Here is a 23,355-nt window from a genome sequence, read left to right as displayed (position 1 = left end):
CAGGCACCAGTGTCAGCTGTTGACGATCAATCTCCTCCAAGCTCTCCTCCTCCCATCTCAAGAGTTCGAAGCAGGCTCCGGAAAGAACTTTCAGAGCGAAGGCATGAGGCACGCCGATGCTTCAGATCTCTCAGCCCTGAGTTCTAGCAGAGTCACTGCCACCCAGGGAACAGGCTGATTGAGACTCCCATATAGCTCCCACCCAAGACCTAGTAACCTTGTGGAAGCAACAAGTCTATTCTCTGGCTTGCATCCACGCTCCTTCCTGATCCTGACCTGCTTGATTTCCTTGGCACCCTGACCTTTTGGCTTTTGGACATTGATTTCTGATTCTGGTTTGTGATTCTGCATTGGTGACTTGGCTCCTGCTTGACTTCCTGGACTTTGATCTTGGACTGGCTTTGGACTCCTGCCTGCCTGCACCCTGAGAATGTGACACCCTGCTCTGCTGTTGTATTTAAATCCTGATAACATACGTACACATATTAAAAAAGGAATGGGGCAAGAAAGAGATGCATCTGGGATAAGGGGAATAAAAGAGAAATTATTTTGACATATTCTGAAAAGTTTTTTTTAAAAAAATGATTAGATTTCTATATGCATAGCTTGTTTATTTTCTTTCAAAAAGACCCTTTTTAGGAATTACATCTCTTGGATTAGATTCCATAGTTTAATGACTGAAAGTAGATGGCTAAGTATTTGAAAGATACATTTCTAGTTCCATATATTCTAGTTCAACAGATGGTCTCCCTCTCTCCTCTCCCACCTCACTGGCTGCCTTTCTTCACAATAAACTTTTTATTATCATCACTAGCAGTGAGTGGATTTTGTCCAATCTGAAAGCAATACGTTATTTCACTTGGAGAGATCCCCCTGTCCAGTTCTAACAGATAAAATTAATAAAAGAAACCTAACAGTAACGCTTGCAATCTTCATTAGTAGAACGGAGCAAGAGTCCAGTAGCAGCTTAATGACTAACAAAATTTGTGGCAAGGCATGAGCTTTCATGAGTCACTGCTCACTTCTTCAGAGCCAGCTAGAATGTGAGCCCATCTGTTTTTATTTCTTGGGGAGTGAAGTGATTTCAGATGCCAAATAGCAATAGCAGCCATTGGTCATGAGAACAGAAGCTTAGATCTCAGTTCAGCCCAAGAGGATGCATTGAGCTTCATTATCAGTTGCAGTTCAGCAGTCTCTCTTTCTAATCTCCCTTTAAAATTCCTTTGAGGTTGGGACTGGGAGGCACTATTCTGCTACTCTTAGGTCAGCAACTGAATGTCCTGGAAAGTTAAAATGTACCTCCACTGGTTTTTGTAAATGTTGTGGTTTCTTACAGCTGTAGAAAGAGTAAGAGTCCAGTATCACCTTGAAGACTAACAAAATTTGTGACAGGGTATGAGCTTACGTGAGGCACTGCTCACTTCTTCAGACTTATGTCCATTTATTTTGTGCATCCTTCCTGAGACCTAGGTTTCATGTTTCATTACCAATGATGATATCTCCATGCCTACTACTCCTTTGCATATCACACCTAATCCAGTCAAGCCTATTGCCATTTGGCATCTGAAATCATCTTTATAAAGTTTATATCTCTGGTACCTCATGTTACATTTTATGGCACACATGGTCTGGCCCAACAAAGTGACATTTATGTGACATCTGGCCCTTGTAACAAATGAGTTTGACACCTCTGAGCTAGACCTTCTAAAAGGGGTGGTTTTTTTTGTGCATATGCTCCTGTGGGCCAGACCTATAATTTCAATCCCTACCTTTTAGCACCATTTGTTATCTTTTTTCTATTACTTTCTTCACAGGCACCATTCGCCCTGTACGACGCAGCTATTATGACCCTTCTTCAGCACCAGGAAAGGGTGTGGTATGGGAGTGGGAGAATGATAATGGTACCTGGACACCTTACGATATGGAAGTGGGTATCACCATCCAGCATGCCTATGAAAAACAACATCCTTGGATTGATCTCACTTCCATTGGTTTCTGCTACATTATTGACTTCAGCACTATGGGGCAGATCAACCGCCAGACCCAACGCAAACGCCGCGTCAGACGCCGCCTTGACATGGTCTATCCTCTGGTCACTGGAACCTTACCTAAATCGCAGTCATGGCCAACAAGTCCTAGTGTGGTCAACACCCCCTCTGCACCAGCATGCACTTGTCCACAGTGCCTCCTTGTCATGAGCATCAAGGCAGCAGTGGCAGCTGGAAACAATGGGGGGACTGGGGTTACAGCTAGCCAACAGCAGCTGCAGCAGCAGGTACAACCTCTGCCACGTAAAGCCGTATCCCTGTCTGGTAGCACCAAACTCCCCATTCCAGCATCAGTGCACAAGGCCCAAGATGGAACAGCAGCTGTGCGGAGTTCATTGAAGACCTTGGCATCTCAAGTGAGTCGGAGGCAGGCAGCAAGCACACCAGCCCTCACCACAACTGGCTCCCCTGCCAGCCCACCCAGTGCCAATGGCAAAGTGACTCGTGCCAGCCTTAATACGTTGAACCGTACCAACCTGCAGCGCCTAGCCATTGCACAGTCTCGTGTGCTGATTGCATCTGGGTGAGTACTGCCCAATGGAGTTCTCTGGAAAATCAGAGTTGAATTAAGTAACTATGGACCTTGATTCCCCCTCCTCCCCCTTGCTGGGGAGAACACAGAGATCATGCTTATCCTGAAGTTGTTGTGTTTTACCCTGACATATTGGGGGGGGGGTCATTATATAGAATAAGCTCTTCTGAGCATTCCCCTTTTGTTTGGTCTTCAGAGACGGCCACCCATCAATAGCCTTTGGTTCTGGACTATTGTTGACAGATGGTGAATCAAACCATCTTTTCATATTAAAAATGTTGGGAAGTCAAATTTCAGGTCAACATAAATTTGGGAAATGATTTTACACCAGATGACCATTCAGTATACACCTTTGTTATGATCAGTGGACACAATTATCTTAAAACATTTTCTTAAAGACTGATCTGGGGATTTTAAAGGCACTTCAACTTTTAGCTGTGATCTGGATTGGGAGCAAATCAGGCATCTCCACAGAACCAAGACACCAGTTTCCATGAACAGGAGGACAGGTTGGCTGCCTGATGATAGATGTTAGTTGCTAATAAATATGTACAACCTAGCATGATAGAAAATCCCTAATAAAGAGTTAAGGCTGCCTGGGGCTGACACTCCCATATCAGCCGCTCTTTGCTCCCCCCCCCTTCATCAAATACCACAAACCACTTTAACCATAAAATGGGGGATGCCTGCAAACCCCTTTTGAATTTTAATGAGGAAGAGAATCATTCTTTCCCCCCCTATCCTTCAGATCTGGGAAGCATTCCTATCAAAAGAGCCTATAGAAAGCTTTATCATGCTGCCGCCTGATCTGGAGGACACCCCATCTTCAGTCCTCCCAACCCTGATCAAAACACTTTTTCTTGGCCTTCTAATTAGCGTGTTTCGTCCCTTTTGTCTGACGTTATTATCAGCCTTCTGTTGCCGGTTGCTCCCCCTCCCTGACCATGACCCTTCCAAGAGACTTTCCCATGGAAGAGCGCAAGGGAGGAAAGGGCCAAGTCAACGTTTCCAAGAACAAAAGGCTGTGTGAATAACTTGGAGACACAACCAAGGTTTCTAAAGAAACCTTGAAGAAAGGAGCAGCAAGAAGGGTGCTTATGAAGAGGGGAGGGGGGGGGGCTGCGGGGGAAATGCCCCTGTCTTTAGATTAGACAATTGTCTCCTGTTAGGTCTTGGTCTGTCACTACGGCAACTACCGTCCAGTTAGAAAGGTTCTTAGCTCTGTTTGTAATTCAGCCTCACTGTCTGATATTTACTTCACCCATCCCTGCCCCAGATGCTTCCATAATGATTGCCCTCCCTTTTTTTGTCTCAGGAGTGAAATCAGCAAATGGCACTCAATAGTTTTCAAGCCACAATCAGAATTTGACCATGGAGCATTATTATTGTTGTAATCCTCCCTGAGCCTTCAGGAAAGGGCAGAATAGAAATCTAATAAATGAATAAAAATGACAAGCAGAATTGTTCAAGCTGGTGTAGCTCCTTCTGGGCTTGCAGGGCTGACAGAGGCTGGCACGGGTTGTGCTGTCCATGTGGCTGGCTCCCTACACTCACACTGATGCAAAATGAGGAAAATATTCCTCCTTTTCTAGGTCACTTCCAGAAACGCAGTAGTGAATCAGAAGCTGCTTTGTTGACAGGCTCTTGGAGGATTGTAGGACTGTCGTGTTGTTTTTTCTTGCCACAGTCCTGTTCCTTAACTGCCTGTGATATAAATGAGACTTTTCTCTTCAAAGACAGCATGATGAGGTGCCTTGTTCAGGTGTGTTTATGTGTTAATCATTCCCGTTGAGCTTCCCCAAGTGTCATATTATGCATAATTATCTGCCAATTTTTCCATTATACATTTTCTAAAATAGGAGTACACTTGTGAGCAGGGAAATGTGTATTCATCTCTCCCCACCCCAGCTCCAACCCCAGTTATGAATAGGAGCTAGATAGCACATAGCACCCAGTTACTTATGAATAGGAGCTGGGTAGCACATATTGGGTAGATATATGACTCTCACAGCTTCCCGCCAATGTAGTTATGCACAATTTCCTCCTTGCAAGTTTACTTGTTTTTAGGTAATGTGTATTAAGTGAACTGGGCCTTGAATAGGGTCTGAAGGTGAAATTCTGGTGACTTGGTGCAAGGTCCCAGGTAAGCTCTGTCAGGGATGTTTTATGTAAACAGTATGCCATTTGGGACAGAAAACTGAATTACTGCAGACATTGTCTGCCCCCAGCTTCATGCAACACTGGTTTCCTATCTGGCTGCGTCAATCCCAGCAATAGGTGGTGACCATTGCAGGACTGATCTGAGCTTGAGCCCACAGAAATGATGTACCTATCCAGTTTGTTAATTTCCTACACCTACATATCAGGGAATAAATACTGCCACTACCTGGCAGTAGTGAAAGCTGCCACCCAGATATCTAGCCTTTCTTGCTGGGTGAGCTGGCACTTTTCCAGGAGGGACTATAAGTTCCAAGAAATGAATGGACGGTGAGTGATTTTTCTTATTATCAATTCACATTAATGTTTGTAACCTAAGAGTATATATGTATTTAATGGTTAACATGTGAAACATAAGCTGAATAAGAGCTTTTTAAAGTTAAGATTTACTTCATAATCAGCAGTTTCCTTAAACACACAACACATGCATCAAATAAGCCCTTTAACCACCTTATGATGCTCAATGATAATATCAAAAGGGATATGTCAGGTTTACCTCAGCATGATTAAGGTGATAATTACCTTGAAAGATTCACCCTGAAACAAGGAAGATCTTGAGCTGGGCAGGTAAAGTTTGAAGCATTGATAAATTGAGTGGGGGCACCAATGGCAAACAACCCCATAAAAAGTCTGCAGTGAAAACGTCGTGATGCGATGTCACCCCAGAGTCAGAAACGACTGGTGCTTGCACAAGGGACTACCTTTACCTTTTAACCATCAGCACTGATTTTTTTTTAAATCAGAAACTTTCCAATTCTAAAAAACAAGGTCTTGCTCTTTAAATGGTAGTTGTCATGCCACATTTTTTTTTAAAAAACATATCTTTTGAAATTCTTAGATTGGACAAGGCACTGTTCTAGGTGGGGTAGTGCGTGTACTAGGGGTGGCTAAACTTGCTTAATGTAAGAGCCACATAGAATAAACTTCAGAAGGGAGGGAGGGAAATAGATGGATGGAGAGAGAGAGAGGCAGAAAGAAAGCAAATGTAACTTTATATACATTTTCCAAGCTGTTGGCTGGCATGGCTTGGAGAAGTGATTTAAAGAAACAGATGTGTTCTCCAAGCTGGCCGATGGGGTGGTGGAGGCTTCAAGAGCCACACAACATGTGTGAAAGAATCACACGTGACACCTGAGCCACAGTTTGGCCACCCCTATACTAGTCCCACCCAGAGTGCACCCTTCTTGCAGATATACACCTATGATTTTTAAAATTAAAATACGTGAGACTTCTAGTGCATGATTAATACAGTAAATGTTCGGAAGAGAATTTAATGCAGATTATGCATAGTTTTAAAATCAAAGTGGTAATTAATTTTCTCATGCATGTTTATTTAGAAGTCTCAGCTAGCATGAGACTTCTGCATGTTTATTTAGAAGTCTCAGCTAGCATTTGAGTTGCATCCTCAAGAGACTGATATTGCAAGGACTGAAGTTCTTTATTTCATTCCTGAATGTATTATGTATGTCAATTTTTTTTAGTCACTTATATGTTTCTTCTGAAGGCAAAAGGGGGAGCTTATCTAAGATGGCACACAGATGTGCTTTTGTGAACTTTAGCACTAAGCTGGAAATGCAGGAAGCATCCCTGAAAACAGCAAGCATCTCTTTTCTGCAGGGACCAGCATCACACACTGCCCTCTCCTACCTGCCAGACAGAGATACAAGGAAAGCCATCCAAAGCTGAAAGCCATGCCCCACTCACATCTAGTCCTCTTCCCATTCCCTCTACAGATACTCTTGCTGATGATACAGTGCTTGTCATAATCCCTGATTTACGCTCTCACTGAACCAGTCCTCTTGTTTCTCTCTCACACACCTTAATTCACATGTTTGCAGGCTTACTTGCCTCTCCCAGACTGGGTCTCCTTGCTCAGCCAGGGAGTGTTTGTGCCTCAGGCTGCTAGCAGCCAAAAGCAGTAAGATAACCTGCCAGGCTGGTTCCATGGGAACATGCTGGGTTTTTTTCCTGTTTTTTTTGTCACTGCCAGGATTTTAGCAGGCATCATTTGGGATACGAGAGGAATTGAGATTAATGTGCCACATACCTAGTGTCTGTGAAAGATGGGTTCATGTAACGCACCAACTTCCTTGACTACGCAGTGCATCCAGCCCTTTTGTTTAGAGGCATCTGAGGTGTTCACTGAAGTCTGTGCCTAATTTCCTGCTGTGTTTGCTTTGTCTTCTTGGTTATGGTGCAGTCACCCCATAGCCATTTCTAAACCCTGTGTTCCTTCCCCACAGGGTTCCTACAGTTCCTGTCAAAAATCTCAATGGCTCAAGCCCAGTCAATCCAGCACTGGCAGGTAAGGAATGGTGGAATTGTTATGGGACCAGGATAGGGATAGTTCCAGCCACCATGTTGATTCTAATTCAGCTGATGAATAATCATAACATTGATTTTTAATGTTGGACAGGGGAGGGGGTTGCTACACGCATTTAGGTCATTGAGGCTTATCAGCCTTTTCTGGCCTACTTGTTACTTTGTGGAAGAATGAGAGTTGGAAATGAGCAAAAAGACTACCTTGCTGACTACCCAAAGGGTGAGTTGCTCACACAAATGAAATATAGGCTCAGATCATAGCAGGACACAAGCAGGAAGCTGATATGCTCCAAATAAATACTTACAGAGGGAATACATTGATTTATAGGACACTGCTTTCTCCTGGCGGTTGTGTAGGAAGTTTCACTCATTGCCAAATAATTCTGAGATGGAGTCCATGGTGGGGAGGCTTTCAGTTAACCTCGGGAAGTTGTTTGGCTCGGCGGGGTGGGGAGGGACCTGTTCCTCAAACGTCCCTCTTGTGTTCCTCCCAGGAATCACAGGGATTCTCATGAGTGCTGCAGGGCTGCCTGTCTGCCTCACTCGACCCCCAAAGCTGGTGCTTCATCCGCCTCCAGTCAGCAAAAGTGAAATCAAATCTATCCCTGGGTTCTCCAGCACTTGCCGCAAGACCACGAAAAAACAGACAAAGAAAGGTAAGAAAAGAAGGTCCTTCCTTCCCATTCTCCACCATCCACAAACTGCTCTAGAGGACTCTTTATTTCACCCTGCCCTGGCAAGACCTTGATGCTGTCTAATCAACCCAGCATCATCCTGTACAGTCCAGATCATGGCGTGGCATTTGCAGGCATATTATAGCATATGCCTCAGTTCAGATATCAGGCCAAAGCCTGGGCTGTTGTAAGCCAACTCAGATCTATAGTCCCAGATTTACAGGCCTGCCATATTTTAGCTTGCAATGCAAAGCTCTGCTGTTGCACTACCTCATCCTTTGGCTTCCTTGTCTCTTTGTCCCTGGATGCTTTCCTGACTTCTGCAAAGAAAGACCATGTGTCCTGCTGTATTAGCATTGGCTGGCTGCTTCTAGAAGGTGGGGTAAGCTGTGGATTTGCTCTTAAGGCTTCATATTACAAGTTCCTGCCTTTTGGGGCAAATTTTTTAATGCCCCTTTTTCCGACTTCTCTCACAATCCCTTATAACTAGGATCCATATACTGTCCTGAAGAATCATGTTGCCCCCCTCTACTACTCCCTTCCAGCTTTTTCTTTCCTGTGCTGTTCTGTTGCTGCACCCGCTGATAGCTGGATGATGGCAGATATTCAACCAGTGTCATCTGCCAAGTGTTTGTCCTGAATGATTCCCAGCTGTTGCATTGCCCAACACATGTTCCCTGCACATAACCCACCCCCTTGTATTTTCCAGTTCCAGCTGTGGTGTGCATTCTGTGCTTCAGAAATGCAATCCCTAACTGGTGTGGTTCCCCACTACTCTTTCTGCTGAGTACATCATATCTGCTTGATACATAGTTCTGCATGCTTGGGGAGGGGGCACTAGAAACCTATCCAGGACTATAGCATTTATTTGCATTTAGCCGTAAGCCATTGCAAACCAAAGATAAAAATCTATATAACGTTGTATAAAATGTGATAAAATATAAAATAAAATAAAACCATGTATCTGTTATCAAGTCTGAGTAAAACATCAGAAAATAACATCAAGAATCAGTGTTAGTTAAGTCCGCTATTAACATCGTTAGTGAGAAACCTGTCCCATTCATTGGTTCCTATTGTGCATCTTGCAGAGGAGGTGGGAGCACAGCCAGGAAATAAGGAAGACCCCAACCTCTTATCCAAAATGCCTGCCTCCCAGGGCCAGGCTTTTTTGCAACCTAGGCAAGGCTATTTGCTCCCACCCCCCACTACTAATCAATTTTCAAAAATTTGAACCCCTCTTGCTTTGATTGCTCCTTAGCTCTTTCTGCCTTTCATTTGTGGAATGGAGCTCCAGATGGCTGCTTTTTATCAGCCATAGCTCCCTAGATAAATGACCATATTTTCTAAAGAAGTTTAATATCAGTCCAGGAATAAGCCAGGACTATAGTTAGCATAAACTCACTTAGGCCAAGCCAAGCAAGACCAGGAGGCAGTTGGGTTTAGGGTGGAGCATGCTGCATGGGAGTGAAGCTAGGCAATCATAAGGTGGTCAATAGTGAGGTTATGGTATGTCAACCCATGTCATGTGACTCTTCACTCCAGGCTGTGCTGGTGGAGAACAGATCACTTTATTAGATTTGTATTCCGCTCCTTTCCTTGCCAAGCAGGGAAGATAAAATAGAAACAGAGCTAGAAGGTGCCTCAAGGGTCATCTAGTCTTACCTCCCCCAAGGCAGGAAATTCACAACTACCTTCCCCCCGCTCCCAGTGACCACCTTCCAGGATCCCTGGGCCAATCTGGCCTGGAGGAAAATTCCTTTCTGACCCCACATATAAGAAAGGACCATGAGAGCCAAGCACTGGCTCACCCTTTCTTGTGCTCCCTCTCATGAAATGTCTAAATTCATATTGAGTCACTGAATCAGCATTGCTTCAGATGGCCCTGGAATGGAAGAGGGAAGAATGCTGTAAGCCATTTTGTGTCCTCATTGGGTAGAAAAGTTGGATGTACTTGAAGTAAATAAACTAAAGCAGAGGGAAATGAAGAGGACCTAGGGACTGAAGCTGGGAATGGTGCTATTTAACTTGTTCATCCAGTATCTGGAATCAGGGGTGACCCAACACTGCAGGTGACACCAAATTACTCCTAATAGTGTGGATATGGATAGTATTCTGCAGTCATGATTGACAGCTCAATGAAACTGCCGGTTCAGCATGCAGCCACAGGAAGGAAAACAAATTCTGAGCCAGGGACGAAAACAGTTATTGTACAGTCCCCTCTTGGATCTATGAAGCACTGTTACAATCAAGCCACTGCAAAAAGGGCAATAGTGAGTTAGGGAAGGCCTTGAAAAGAGCAACCAGAACAACGGGCTAATGAAAATGACCCATGTAGTGAAGTATTTGGAGAGATATTTTCTGCTTCTGAATAAACTAGAACTCAAAAGGCCACCCAATGAAAATGACTGTCAGTAAATTCAGAACAGACCAGAGGTTCCTAACCGTTAATCCATTATCATGCCCTCCCCCAGTACACAATCACCCTTTAATTCTCAAATACTTACATGCCCTTGCCAGACTCTACCCCCAAATCTTCAGTTGGTAACCTTAAGTAAGTATCAACTAACAACTTCCTTCCACTGGCTGTCCAGAATTCATGACAAGTGGAAAGAGAGGGCTGGATCCAAGTGTTAACCTTCCACCTCCTGGATTTATCATTGCTCTCTGAGAGGCCCATACAGCACTAATTAAAAACCACAAGTATGGAATCATGTACTTCTTCATACAATTAACTTTGCTGTCACTGGTTTAGATTAAAAAAAAAATAAGAGGTCCAGATATTTCACCGAAGATGGATCAATTGCCATTACCCAGAACAGCTAAACAGAACCTCCACATTCAAAGGTAGTGTACCTGTGAATACCAGTTTCTTAAGAGCCAAATAAGGGACAGCATTTTCCTTCATGTCTTCCCATGGGAGCTCCTGAGAGCCAACACGGTGTAGTGGTTCAGAGCAGTGGACTCTAACCTGGAGAACTGTGTTTGATTCCCTGCTCCTCCTCCGCATGCATCCAGCTGGGTGACCTGGGGCCAGTTCCAGTTCTCTCCAAACAACCCCACCTATCTCACAAGGTTTGGAGGAGAGGAAGGGAAGATGAGAGTAGGCCGCTTTGAAACTCCTTAAGGTACATAAAATGTATAAACACCAACTCTTCTTTTTTTCTTCTGCTGAGAACTGGATGCTTAGACCAGGTAGCCTCCCTTGGTCTGACCCAACATTCCTCTACCACCAAGTGGGCCTCTCTGGGAAGGGAGTTTCACAACTGAAAACAGCCCTGGCAGGGACATGTCGTGCCTCAGTTAGCAGCTGCCTTCCCCGGAAGAGCCTCCTTCAGTTATAATCAAAGGATGGTGAGGGCTACTTGGAAAGAGGCAAACAGGAGTCGGACTTTGGTTTGATTCAACCTTGTGTTGAATCTCCTGCTAACTGCTAATTCAATTCAAGCCAATTGCATAAAGAATTCACCCTTGGAAGATTTATGACAGACTAGAAAATCCACACCTGATAGACCTGTGACAGATTTCACATCCTAATGCTGATTGTCAGTTTTGTGCCTCGCTGAGGTGTGCACTCCTGCCGATTGCCTAGTTGGCCTAATGGTAGTACCGGCCCTGCTCCCTCCCATCCCATTAGAATGCCAACAAAGGTAGCTATGTCCCAAGTGAGGATTGCAGCCTGTTAAGAATACGAGAGTTAAGACTTCAGTGCCCGTTGGCAGGTGCAGAGTGAATTTCTTTTCCAGAGTTAACTAGAGAATTCCTCATAAAAGGATTAGGGCAAAAGTTGTCTTATCTGTGAGTGATATTCCAAAACATGCTTGAGAACCCTCTTTCCTTAACAATCTTTAAAGCTTATACTTTCCTACTAAATCAGCTAACTGAGGATTCCACTACTATATACACCCTCCCAAGAATCATTTTAATTGATCACAGTGTGGTCTACCTCCAGAATCAGACTGCAGTAATCCCACCCATAGCCAAATGTTTGGTGTACTGTAACTTCAGTTGTGCAATTGCAAATTGGGAGTGATTTGCCTTCTCCCAGCTTACATTTTGTAGTGCTCTGTAGAGACATTTTCTACACCTGATGCCTTCTGCTTAGAGTAGAGGTGTTGATCATATGGCCTGCAGGCTGGATCCAGCCTATCCAGGGCTTCTATCTGGTCCGCGAGCATGTGAGGGAGGGAACATGATGTATGAGGGTGGGAGCAGGAAGCTGTTTGGGGGAGCAGGCAGGCAAGCCAAACCAATTGTGACCAGTGTGTGGTAGAATAACCTCCTCTGTAGCAGTTTACTTCAGCGTGAGTCTCCCTGTTAAGTTGGGGGCTGCCGGAACTACAATCATGCTAGCCTCCTTTCCTTCTCTCAGCACCTGGTGAAGCAGTTTTCTCTACCCAAGCAGGACAACGCCCAGCAAAAGTGGCATACCAAGGGTGGGATGGGGCCGGGAAAATGGACCACCTTGGATCAATGAGGGGTGCCCAGAAGCCCCGTGGAGAGGCTTTGCATTGGGGGAGAGGAGGAATGGGCTGTGGGGCAGCCAGTCTGCCTGGCCTGGATTGTGATGCTGAAAAAGAGAGTCGTTCCATCTCCCCCCCCACACCCAATACAAAGCCCTAGCCTCAGATTAATCTCAGTAGAAAAGATGGGGGGGCATTCTTTTCTTGCTCAGCAGAGATAAGAATACCTTGCTGAGCAAGAAGAGAATGCATTTTTCCCTAACTTTTTTCCCCCTCCGCAGACAGGGATGGATGCCCAAGAGCCAACAACTTGGGAGGAGCTGCTTCAGAATCCAAGGGCAGGCTCCTGTTCTTCCCTTGTGACAACTCTGTGCGCATCAGAAACCACAGAGGCACTGCCCCAGTTTGGATCCTGGAAAGGATCATTCCTCCTTTCCCTGCAATGCAAAGCCTGCCCCTTGAGGAGAGCTTCAATCCACAAGAAAAAAGTTAAAGGGGGGGGGGATTCTCTTCTTGCTCATTCTTAACTGTGGTGAGCAAAAAGAGAATGCATTTTCCCCCTTCCACAGAGTCATGGATTTCTGTCCCTCCTCCCATTTGAAACAGGGCAGTCCTTCACCATAAGAACTAATCGAAATACATGATCTAGTTGCTTCATTTCTTGTCCTCCCATGGGGTTGTGAGGTTCGTAAAAACTGAATTGATTTGATTAAGCTGGGTAATTTTCTGTCTGTGCCCTAAGGATTTTACATGAAGTTTCTTTTCCTGGAAGGTTTCAGAAGGCCTTTATATCAAAATTGTCTTTAAAGCATGTTTGTATTTTGAGTTAAAAATAAAATCGTTAATTGGGTTTGTTATCGAGTGGTATAAAGTTTTATATTTGGTATTACATTTTATGGCACATATGACCCAGCCTAACTAACTGACATTTATGTCAGATCTGGCCCTCATAACAAATGAGTTCGACGCCCCTGGTTTAGAGCATTCTCTTCCTGGCATACTTGAAATATTCTCAGACTCCACCAAAAACTAGGCTGTAGGTATTGCTTCCTGACACACCCCAGTTTGGAGAAGTCATTCATGCCCTCCATTACCTTCTTACAGTAGCAGTTGAGCCATTCTTGTATAAAGAGAAGGGCCATTCCCCCAAAAGAGAATTTTACTGTGCGTCCATACTGCTGACTTGGTTGGATTCCCATGGATAGAGTTAGAGTAGCAGATAAGAAGATATTGGATTTATATCCTGCCCTCCACTCCGAAGAGTCTCAGAGCGGCTCACAATCTCCTTTCCCTTCCTCCCCCACAACAGACACCCTGTCCCCTCATATTTCATATGGGGGGATTTGTTGCCAGGAAGCACCATTAGAATCTAGATGCCAAAATGACAGAATGGTAATTGCAGCTAGAAGTGGATAAACATATTAAACAAGAACAAAAAAGCTGCAAGTTTTGAAAGAGAGATTCTCTAGTTTGATCTAATGTTCTGTTTGTGCCTAAGAGCCCCGTGGCGCAGAGTGGTAAAGCTGCAGTATTGCAGTCAGAACCCTCTGCTCACGACCTGAGTTCGATCCTAGCAAAAGCTGGTTCAGGTAGCCGGCTCCAGGTTGACTCAGCTTTCCAAGGTAGATAAAATGAGCACCCAGCTTGCTGGGGGGGAAAGTGTAGATGACTGGGGAAGGCAATGGCAAACCACCCCGTAAAAAGTCTACCGTGAAAACGTTGTGAAAGCAACGTCACCCCAGAGTCGAAAACGACTGGTGCTTGCACAGGGGACTACCTTTACCTTTTTTACTGTTTGTGCCAAAGGCAATAGCATGGTGGCACTGGTTCTGCTTGGGGACATGGCACTGCCTGTGGGGGAGAGGCCCCTGCAGCTGCCCTGCAGATGTGGGGGGCTCTCCCTCAAACCCTCTGCTCCCCAGAATCGGTTTTCCCACTGTTATTACAGTGGGAAAACTGACTGATTGCTTTTTCCCGACCATTGGGAGAAATGGGCCTTTTTGGGTGCCCCTAGAATGGGAACCCCTGGTTCCAATCTTTTTGGAACTTGGGGGTTATGTAGGGGAGAGACCCTTGCAGCTGCCCTGCAAATGTGGGGGGCTCTCCCTCAAACCCTCTGCTCCCCAGAATCGGTTTTCCCACTGTTATTACAGTGGGAAAACTGACTGATTGCTTTTTCCCGACCATTGGGAGAAATGGGCCTTTTTGGGTGCCCCTAGAATGGGAACCCCTGGTTCCAATCTTTTTGGAACTTGGGGGTTATGTAGGGGAGAGACCCCTGCAGCTGCCCTGCAGATGTGGGGGGCTCTCCCTCAAACCCTCTGCTCCCCAGAATCGGTTTTCCCACTGTTATTACAGTGGGAAAACTGACTGATTGCTTTTTCCCGACCATTGGGAGAAATGGGCCTTTTTGGGTGCCCCTAGAATGGGAACCCCTGGTTCCAATCTTTTTGGAACTTGGGGGTTATGTAGGGGAGAGACCCTTGCAGCTGCCCTGCAAATGTGGGGGCCCTACCTCAAACCCCCTCCCCTTCAGCTGCCTTTTATTATACCCTATTTTGCCATTGATTTCAATGGCTCATAGGGTATAATGGGGCTGTAAATTTGGGAGTAGGCGAATATCTGTGGAATCAGATTCGGCTACTGAATCTGCTATTAGGAAATATACGGTTTCCCAATTTTTTTAGCCCCAAATACCCCCTAATCCAAATTTTCCTGATTTTTTTTCTTTTGCACACCTCTAGAGCAAACTACAGCTTGTCAATTTGGATATGAAGCCAAATCATAGCTTCATCATCAGGCACCTGCATACTCACTTCAGCTTATGGTTTTAAGGAATTTCGTTTGTTGGCCAATTGCAAGCTGGTTTGTTGCTTTGGAGGCTGTGACAAACTATGGTTAAGTGCAATTAATTGTGATTTGAAGACCTATGAAGAGCTATCACTCCAAGTGACTCTGGCAACAAGGCAAGTAACACAGAAAAAGGCAACAAATCGTATTGTGCAGTTCTGCAGTGCCTTTAATAAAGCTATAAGAGACTCTGCCCCATGAAGAAGAAGAAGAGTTGGTTTTTATTCCCCTCTTTTCCTCTGCCCTAAAGAGTCTCAAAGCTGCTTGCAATCACCTTCCCTTCCTCTCCCCACAACAGTCACCTTATGAGAGGTGGGGTTGAGAGAGTTCTGAGAGGTCACCCAGCAGGCTTCATGTGGAGGAGTGAGGAATCAAACACAGCTCTCCATATTAGAGTCCGCTGCTCTTAACCACTACACCACAAGTGAACTCCCATTTCCCATCCAGCTCATTGAGAACCTGCACATTTTTTATGTTTCTGAAATGCTATTCGGTCCTCTTCTTTATCCAGGCAAAACTCCTGAGGAAGTGTTGAAAAAATACTTACAGAAGGTGCGCCATCCCCCAGATGAGGTGAGTCTGCTTTTTGCATCTTGCATGTCTGTCTGTGTTCCAGCAAGAGTGGAACAGTTCTCAGTGCAGTTTAAAAAACAATAATAATAAGCACAGGCTACAAACTGTTTGGGCCTTAATTCTCTTACTGCGCTGCTAATAGTCTGCTAGGCATTGTTCAGGACACAGAAGTGACACAGTCTTTATTCCTATTTATGATGTATACAGCAGAAATGAGAAGGGGTGGGGGGTTATCCCTGGCCTAGGGAGCAGTGTGGTAGAAAGAAGGAAAGTGAGCCACCTCCAGCGGGACTTTGAAGTGGCAGTATAAAAATACTCTTAAAATATTTTAAATAGATGATGGAGAAGGAGAGTGCAGAAGAGCATATTTCTGCCATTAATGTGGTTGAACCTTGAGTTGTACCTTATATCAAAGCATGTATTTGCTCATCTGCTTAACATAATTTACCATTCCTCTTTAGGACTGTACCATTTGTATGGAACGCCTCTCTGCTCCTTCAGGATACAAAGGTCCTCAGCCAGCAGTCAAACCAGACTTGGTGGGCAAGCTGTCCAAGTGTGGCCACATATACCACCTCCACTGCCTCGTAGCCATGTACAACAACGGGAACAAGGTATGTTACTGGGGAGAGGTGTGGATCCACCCAGCTAGGGGGTGATCCACCTACAGCCTCTCAAGTTAGTACATGGATTCTGTTCAGCAATGAATATATATTTCATATAGAATAACAGTCCAAAATTATTTCTGAGGTAGCTGTTGCTGGTGGGAGAAGTCACCATTAGGCCCTTTCCTCTGCAATTTTAGCATGGTGAAATGATCCTCAGATTAAAAAAAAAATAGCCTCATAGAATGTGCTGTGATCTCACTGTGTGGGAAGTCACATTGTTATGAGATTTGCTCTCTTAAAACATAAGAACAGAACAAGAAGCCTGCTGGATCAGACCAGGAGTCCATTTAATCCAGCATTCTATTTTACACAGCGGCCGGCCAGTTGCCCTGGAGGACTAACAAGGCCAAGGCTTCACCCTGATGTTACCCGCCTACCATAGATATTCACTCTGTATGTGGAGGTTCCCATTAGTCATTATGGCTAGTAGCCATTGAGAGACCTTTTTTTCTTATCTCCCTTTAAAGCCCCCTCTTCTAGTGTATAATATCACTATGTACACTGGTGGTGAATTCCACAATTGCGAAGCAGTACTTCCTTTTTTTCCATCCCCTTCAAAATATAATAAATGGTTGTGTGAATCAGGCTTTCTTATAGTCAGGGCTTTTTTTGAGCAAGAATGCACAGGAACGCAGTTCCGTCTGGCTTGACATCAGGGGGCGTGGACTAATATGCAAATGGATCGTTGCTGGGCCTTTTCTTTTAAAAGCCCTGCGTGAAATAATGGTGATGTCAGGGGGTGTAGCCTAATATGCAAATGAGTTCCTGCTGGGCTTTTAAAACCAAAAAGCCCTGCTTATAGTATAGTAGAACCTTTCTAACTACTTACTGAATTGTGGCTATTTTAAAATTAAGTTATCAAAAATGTTTATATTCTGCCTCCTTCCTGCCCCACCCAAGTAAAATCAGAGAGATTTCAGAGTGCCTTACAAAAACCGATACAGTACAGCATAATTAAAGTGCAATAAAATGTCAGCAGACAACATAACCATCAGGCAGCTTTAGGTGGTGGAGTTAAAACAACATGCCTAGTCTAATCTTAAGGCCAATGCCCACATTACAAAGTCCTCTTGTCTTCCACACAGACTTTCAGCAGAAGCTTTAATTCCCAGGGGTGTGTGGATCTGATTCTGATCAAGACTGTTGTGCCTGGGGAGAAAGCTAAAGTTTCCCTCCTACACCAATATCCAAACTTAAAACAGCCTTGGGGAGCCACTATTTGCCTGTTGGAGAAGCTTGTGTGTACTGATAGCTACTTGTATGTTTACCCAAAGGGACACACAGTGACTTCTGGGAGTGTTTGGGGGTCAGGAAAACAGTGTATGATGGAAGAAGAGGTGTCTCAGTTCCTCTCCTCCATGCATTGCAGGCTGATTCAAATCAGGTTGACAGGCTTCTGAGAATTGGGTTCCCAGCATGGAGCTTCAGGGGCATACATCTGATCCTAAGTCCTTGTGGCAACCTAACGTCCCCACAGGGACTTTTGTAACATGTGAATTGGCCCTCAGAAGCCAAAGAACCTGTAATAGGGCTTCAGTGTTCTGCATAAGTCTTCATCCTTTTCTCTTGTCTAGCATAATCAAAAGAATCATTATGTGAATATTTATCATTTAATAAATGCAGGATCTGGCTGCCTTGGCTCAACATGTATTTCTTTTTTTAATATGAGAAGTATACACATGAGCCAACTGGAAGGCCATGGTTAGAGAGACTTTATCTTTAGACTTGCATCTTGAACAGTTTGCAATAGCTGCCGTTTCTTGACATGTCATGTTCTTGAGATGTATGCAAGGAATTATTGTAACCAATGAGCTCTGACTTGAGTGTATATTCTCCCTTAGGCAAAGCCATGGCACTGAACTACTATTCCCTTCTAAGCTGAATTCAAAATGTTGCTGAACCCAAAGGGTTACTGTTAAGAATTATAGCTTATCCACACCATGTTTCCTATCTTACTGGGCCTAACGTTTGTTCACATGTCTCATTTTTTAAGATGACTTAAGCCATGTTAATTGGGCAGCTGCAGAGTATAAGTGTGAGGAACACATGTTTCATACAGACACCCCTTGAAAGGAGCTAAGATTGGTTGCAGTTCACTTTTGAATATGCTTTCAATAGCAAACCTGGTTTACTATAAAAATATATATGCAAGTATCCTTAGTTGCCATTTGAAAACCAAGCTCACACTGGTTAAGCACAGGAATAGGGAGAGAAGAAACTTGGTCTCTGGCCCTGTCTTGAGTGGTTATATTCCTCTCCTTCTCTCTCTCTGCATTTTTGCATTTTTAGGAAGGTGTGTGTGCATTTGCACGTATGCACCTGGAAGTCATGGCAACCTCTGACTGACCCCTACTGAGGATATGGAGAATATTCAGAGAGGTGGCTGAATAAAGTCTGCCCCTGTCTCTGACTCTGGTATTCCAAGGAGGTCTCCCATTCAAGTACTTGCCAGAGTTGACCCTGTTTAGCTTCTGAGTTCTGACAAGATTGAGCTTGCTTGGGCTTTTCAAGTCAGGGCAAGTGGTTATATTTCTCCATGTAAGAATGGATGGAATTGTGACATGCTTCTGATATTTCTGGAGAGTAGTCCTCATTGATTCCCCGCCTAACCTTTTATAGGGCAGGGACAGACTTTTCTACTGTCAGCCTGCTTTGTTGTGTGCAATTTGAAGCACATTCCCTACTCTTACTGTTTGTCCATCTTGCTTTCAGGATGGGAGCTTGCAGTGTCCAACCTGCAAAACTATCTACGGGGTAAAGACTGGCACCCAGCCTCCTGGGAAGATGGAGTATCACCTTATCCCCCACTCACTGCCTGGACATCTTGACTGTAAAAACCATCCGAATTATCTACAACATCCCACCAGGGATCCAGGTAAGACCAGAGCTTCATGGGAGAGAGGTCATTAGCAGACAACCTCAGTTACAGCTGGTAACAAGATTTTGACAAATTATTGACACAATAATTCTTATCTTCTTATCTTATCAATAGTTCTTAATTCCCAAAGACACAGTATGGTCTTCGGGAATTAAGAAGGCTTCTCACACTGTTTGAAACGTCTCTAAAGGGTATTTTAAAAGTTTAATTAATTTGCCTTTCTGTCTCTAGGGACCAGAGCACCCAAATCCTGGGAAGAACTTCACTGCCCGTGGTTTCCCTCGGCACTGTTACATTCCAGGCAGTGAGAAAGGCAGAAAGGTAAGTGGCAGCCGTTCATTGTAGGAGTTGAACAAGCTTACTGAAAAGTTGGCTTTAAGATGGACAAACAGTCTCAGTTGCTGTATGAGTTCTAACCTGAATTAATTTGTTCTTGACTCTGCTGCTGACTTCTTGAGCAATCCACTACAAACTGTATCACAGCTCCACATCTCTATAAGAAAATAATTTAGTAATATAAAGTACCAGTGCTTGCTATTTATGTGCCCTTCCAAAATTGGGGCATCCCAGATCATGTGTATCCAGTTTCTTTCTTTCTTTCTTTCTTTCTTTCTTTCTTTCTTTCTTTCTTTCTTTCTTTCTTTCTTTCTCTTTCTTTCTTTCTTTCTTTCTTTCTTTCTTTCTTTCTTTCTTTCTTTCTTTCTTTCTTTCTTTCTCCCATCCTTCCCGTAGGACAGGCTCAGGGTGTGTTACATCATAAAAACAATCAACAGTAAAAACAATAAAAGACCAATTTAAAATATATAAAATCTAAAACTACAGAGTGGCAATAGAGATTAAAATGGCAGGTTCTGCCTCAAAATCATGGCCTATTGTCCAGGTCCAGCAGCTCTTATAGCACTGGGATGGAATGAAGGGGGGAGACCAGTAACAAGTGATGTCCAGTGCCTCAGCTGAAAGCCTGACGAAAGAGTTCTGTTTTACAGGCCCTGCGGAACTGGAGTAGATCCCGCAGGGCCCGGATCTCCAGGTGGAGCTCATTCCACCAGGCAGGGGCCAGGGCTGAAAAGGACATCTCTGGGGCTGGGTAATACCAATAGTAATTGGGTCGCTGATTGCAAAGACCTACGAAGCTCACACAGGGAGAGGTGGTCCGAAGGTATGCTGGCCCCTGGCCGTATAGGGCTTTAAAGGTAAGTACCAACACCTTGAAACCGGATCCGGTACTCAGTAGGTAGCCAGTGCCCGTGCAGGTGACGATGTCAACATCCATGCAGCAGCGTTCTGCACCAGCTGGAGTTTCCGGAGGAGGGTCAAGGACACCCCCACGTAGAGAGAGTTACAATAATCTAGCCTGGAAGTGATCATTGCATGGGTCACTGTGGCCAGGTCGCGGGGGACGAGATATGGGACTAACTGTCTGACCCGCCTCAGATGGAAAAAGGCTGATCTGGCAGTGGTGGTAATCTGGGCCTCCATAGTCAGAAAGGCATCCAGGAATACCCCCAAGCCGACGTCACCCCAGAGTCAGAAACGACTGGTGCTTGCACAGGGGACCTTTCCTTTCCTTTCCTTTCCTTTCCTTTCCTTTCCTTTCCTTTCCTTTCCTTTCCTTTCCTTTCCTTTCCTTTCCTTTCCTTTCCTTTCCTTTCCTTTCCTTTCCTTTCCTTTCCTTTCCTTTCCTTTCCTTTCCTTTCCTTTCCTTTTCCTTTCCTTTTTCCTTTCCTTTTCCTTTCCTTTCCTTTCCTTTCCTTTCCTTTCCTTTCCTTTCCTTTCCTTTCCTTTCCTTTCCTTTCCTTTCCTTTCCTTTCCTTTCCTTTCCTTTCCTTTCCTTTCCTTTCCTTTCCTTTCCTTTCCTTTCCTTTCCTTTCCTTTCCTTTCCTTTCCTTCACCCTTAGAATCATAGAGTTGGAAGGACCTCTAGGGTCATCTAGTCCAACCCCCTGCACAGTGCAGGAAACTCACAAACACCTCCCCCTAAATTCACAGGATCTTCATTGCTGTCAGATGGCCATCTAGCCCACCCTTGGCGTGGGCATCAATGGAGTCCCATCAAAGGACTCAATTTCAGCCGGCTCTGTTGCAACCAACCAGCCACGGCTTGCAATGCCCTACCCAGTTTCTCCAGGGCTGAGTCGGGGCGGCCATCCATCAGCAGATAGAGCTGGGTGTCATCTGCATATTGATGACACCCCAGCCCATACCTCTGGATAATCTGGGCAACGTGGCGCATGTAGATGTTGAATAACATTGGGGAAAGAATTGCTCCCTGTGGCACACCACATTGTAATGGGTGCCACAGGGATAGTTCATCCCCAAACACCACCCTCTGTCCCTGACCTTGGAGAAAGGAGACCAGTCATTGTAGCGCTAGTTCTTCCACATTGAGGCTGGGATACAGTACGGAAGAGGGAAAGGACAAAATAAACAGGTTTCCTGAAACTCCTGCTCGCTGACTCCAGTGTAGACTGCACAGTCTTAAAAGACAATGTATCAATTGGTGCTGAAGGGAGTAAGCTTGGTGTTTGAGTTGTGTTACTGAAGACAGTTCCCTTCACTGTTGGTTGTATGAACTTGGCACAGACTGAAAGCGTGGGAAACATTGACCCCCTTCAGCTCTTCAGAAGAGCAAAATTGCTTGATCTTAGGATATTAAAATGGACTATGAACATGTAGTGACTCACTGATCTTGTGGTCTATGTTTGGACCGGCGTGGATCAGCATGAAGATGGTGGTCTTTGTGTGGTTTGCAGGTGCAAAGTCAACTGAATCAGCATATCTGACATCTCCACATCTTCCTGAGTTCTCCATTTAAGAATATAGAACTTGAAGATTGCCTTGAATCTCTTCTTTCCCCTGTTTTAGAATAGGGAAGGAGTTGGTGAAAGCACGTCTGCTAGCGAGACATGATTCTGGAGTAGGCAGCAGCAGCTCTTGCTGTGCGCTTTGATGGGTTAATACCATTCAAATACCAACATCTAGGTATTTGAAAATGCATTTTGTGTACTAAATGAAATAGTCCATGGGGGAGATCGCTGTTGTTTGGGCACAAAACTCTTCTAACTCATGAATGACTTCCTTCATACCTTTTCTTCTCTCAGGTGTTAGGCTGTTGCTCATAGCCTGGGATCGGCGTCTCATCTTTGCCATCGGCACTTCCAGCACCACCGCGAGTCGGATACAGTAATTTGGAATGAGATTCACCACAAGACCGAGTTCGGCTCCAACCTGACTGGCCATGGCTACCCTGACCCCAACTACCTAGACAATGTGCTGAGTGAGCTAGTGGCTCAGGGCATCACAGAGGAGAGTGTGCTTCAAGAAAAGGACTGAGAATGTGGGAGGAAAGGGGAAGGGCCTTGCCCTGGGGGTGGAGCTACAACCATAGTGGTATTCCGTGGATTATGCTCCCTTCCTTCTACTGTGCCTTCTCTGTCCTCTCCTCCTCCTCCTGCCACTGCCACCGTCTGCCTCTTGCAAAGTTCAGTTTTGCTTGCCCCACTGTCTGCTTAGGGATTTGTTCGGGTGAGAAACCACTGGCTTGCGCTTCAGTGGCCCACAGCACTTGGCTAGTGATAGCAAACAAAGCTGGAGTTTTTTCCGGCTCATCTTGAGCATGGGGTGAAGTTATCCCAATGAAGCCCGAGGTTACATTAACCTTGACATGCGAAGCTGCTCTCTGTCTGTAGCTCTGAGACATGGTGGCATATTTGTGTGGGGAGATTAGGAACCCACTATACATTCAATGAAAAACAGTAGTATGTCTTGGGACAAGTAGCCCCATAGGGCATCTCTGTGGTACCGCTCAGGAACCAAGAAGAAGCCTCCATTCCAAAGGTACTGAGGATTAAAACCAGCCCTGGTCTTTTTTGCCCAGCTAGGTGCCTGGTTTTATGTTGTCATGTCCCTGCTGCTTTCATGTTGTGGGTTCAGTGTGAGTCAGAAATGTGCTGGTCTGATCCTTCTTCCCTCTGGTGACCTGATACATTCCAAGGCTGCCTCCCCAGTCTCCTTCTAAGAAGCAGGTCTGCTTACTGGTGGGGTCTGACCTGCTTCCTAGGGGGAAAGAAGCTGAAAATGTTGAATTCAAGCAGAGCCAGTAGACTTCTTGCTTCTTTGGTTCTTGGTTTCAC

The 23,355-nt window shown here is 44.9% G+C and overlaps 1 protein-coding gene across 1 annotated transcript in view; it reads left to right on the top strand.

The window, feature by feature from the left end:
* The window catches only part of DTX4 (deltex E3 ubiquitin ligase 4), a 57,434-nt gene extending 34,510 nt beyond the window's left edge, over positions 1-22,924 (top strand). Inside the window, 10 exon segments of the mRNA XM_060261934.1 lie at positions 1,815-2,571; positions 7,041-7,102; positions 7,614-7,775; positions 15,615-15,676; positions 16,138-16,290; positions 19,057-19,176; positions 19,178-19,219; positions 19,454-19,547; positions 22,324-22,389; positions 22,392-22,924. Of these exon segments, the coding sequence (XP_060117917.1) occupies positions 1,815-2,571; positions 7,041-7,102; positions 7,614-7,775; positions 15,615-15,676; positions 16,138-16,290; positions 19,057-19,176; positions 19,178-19,219; positions 19,454-19,547; positions 22,324-22,389; positions 22,392-22,555 (1,682 nt within the window). The 3' untranslated portion in view covers positions 22,556-22,924.
* The last annotated feature ends 431 nt before the right edge of the window (positions 22,925-23,355 follow it).

The sequence above is a fragment of the Heteronotia binoei genome, chromosome 21 (genome assembly GCF_032191835.1).
Source record: "Heteronotia binoei isolate CCM8104 ecotype False Entrance Well chromosome 21, APGP_CSIRO_Hbin_v1, whole genome shotgun sequence".
NCBI lineage: Eukaryota > Metazoa > Chordata > Lepidosauria > Squamata > Gekkonidae > Heteronotia > Heteronotia binoei.
The sequence above is the reverse complement of the archived record's forward strand: the minus strand, read 5'-3'. Positions and strand labels throughout refer to the sequence as shown.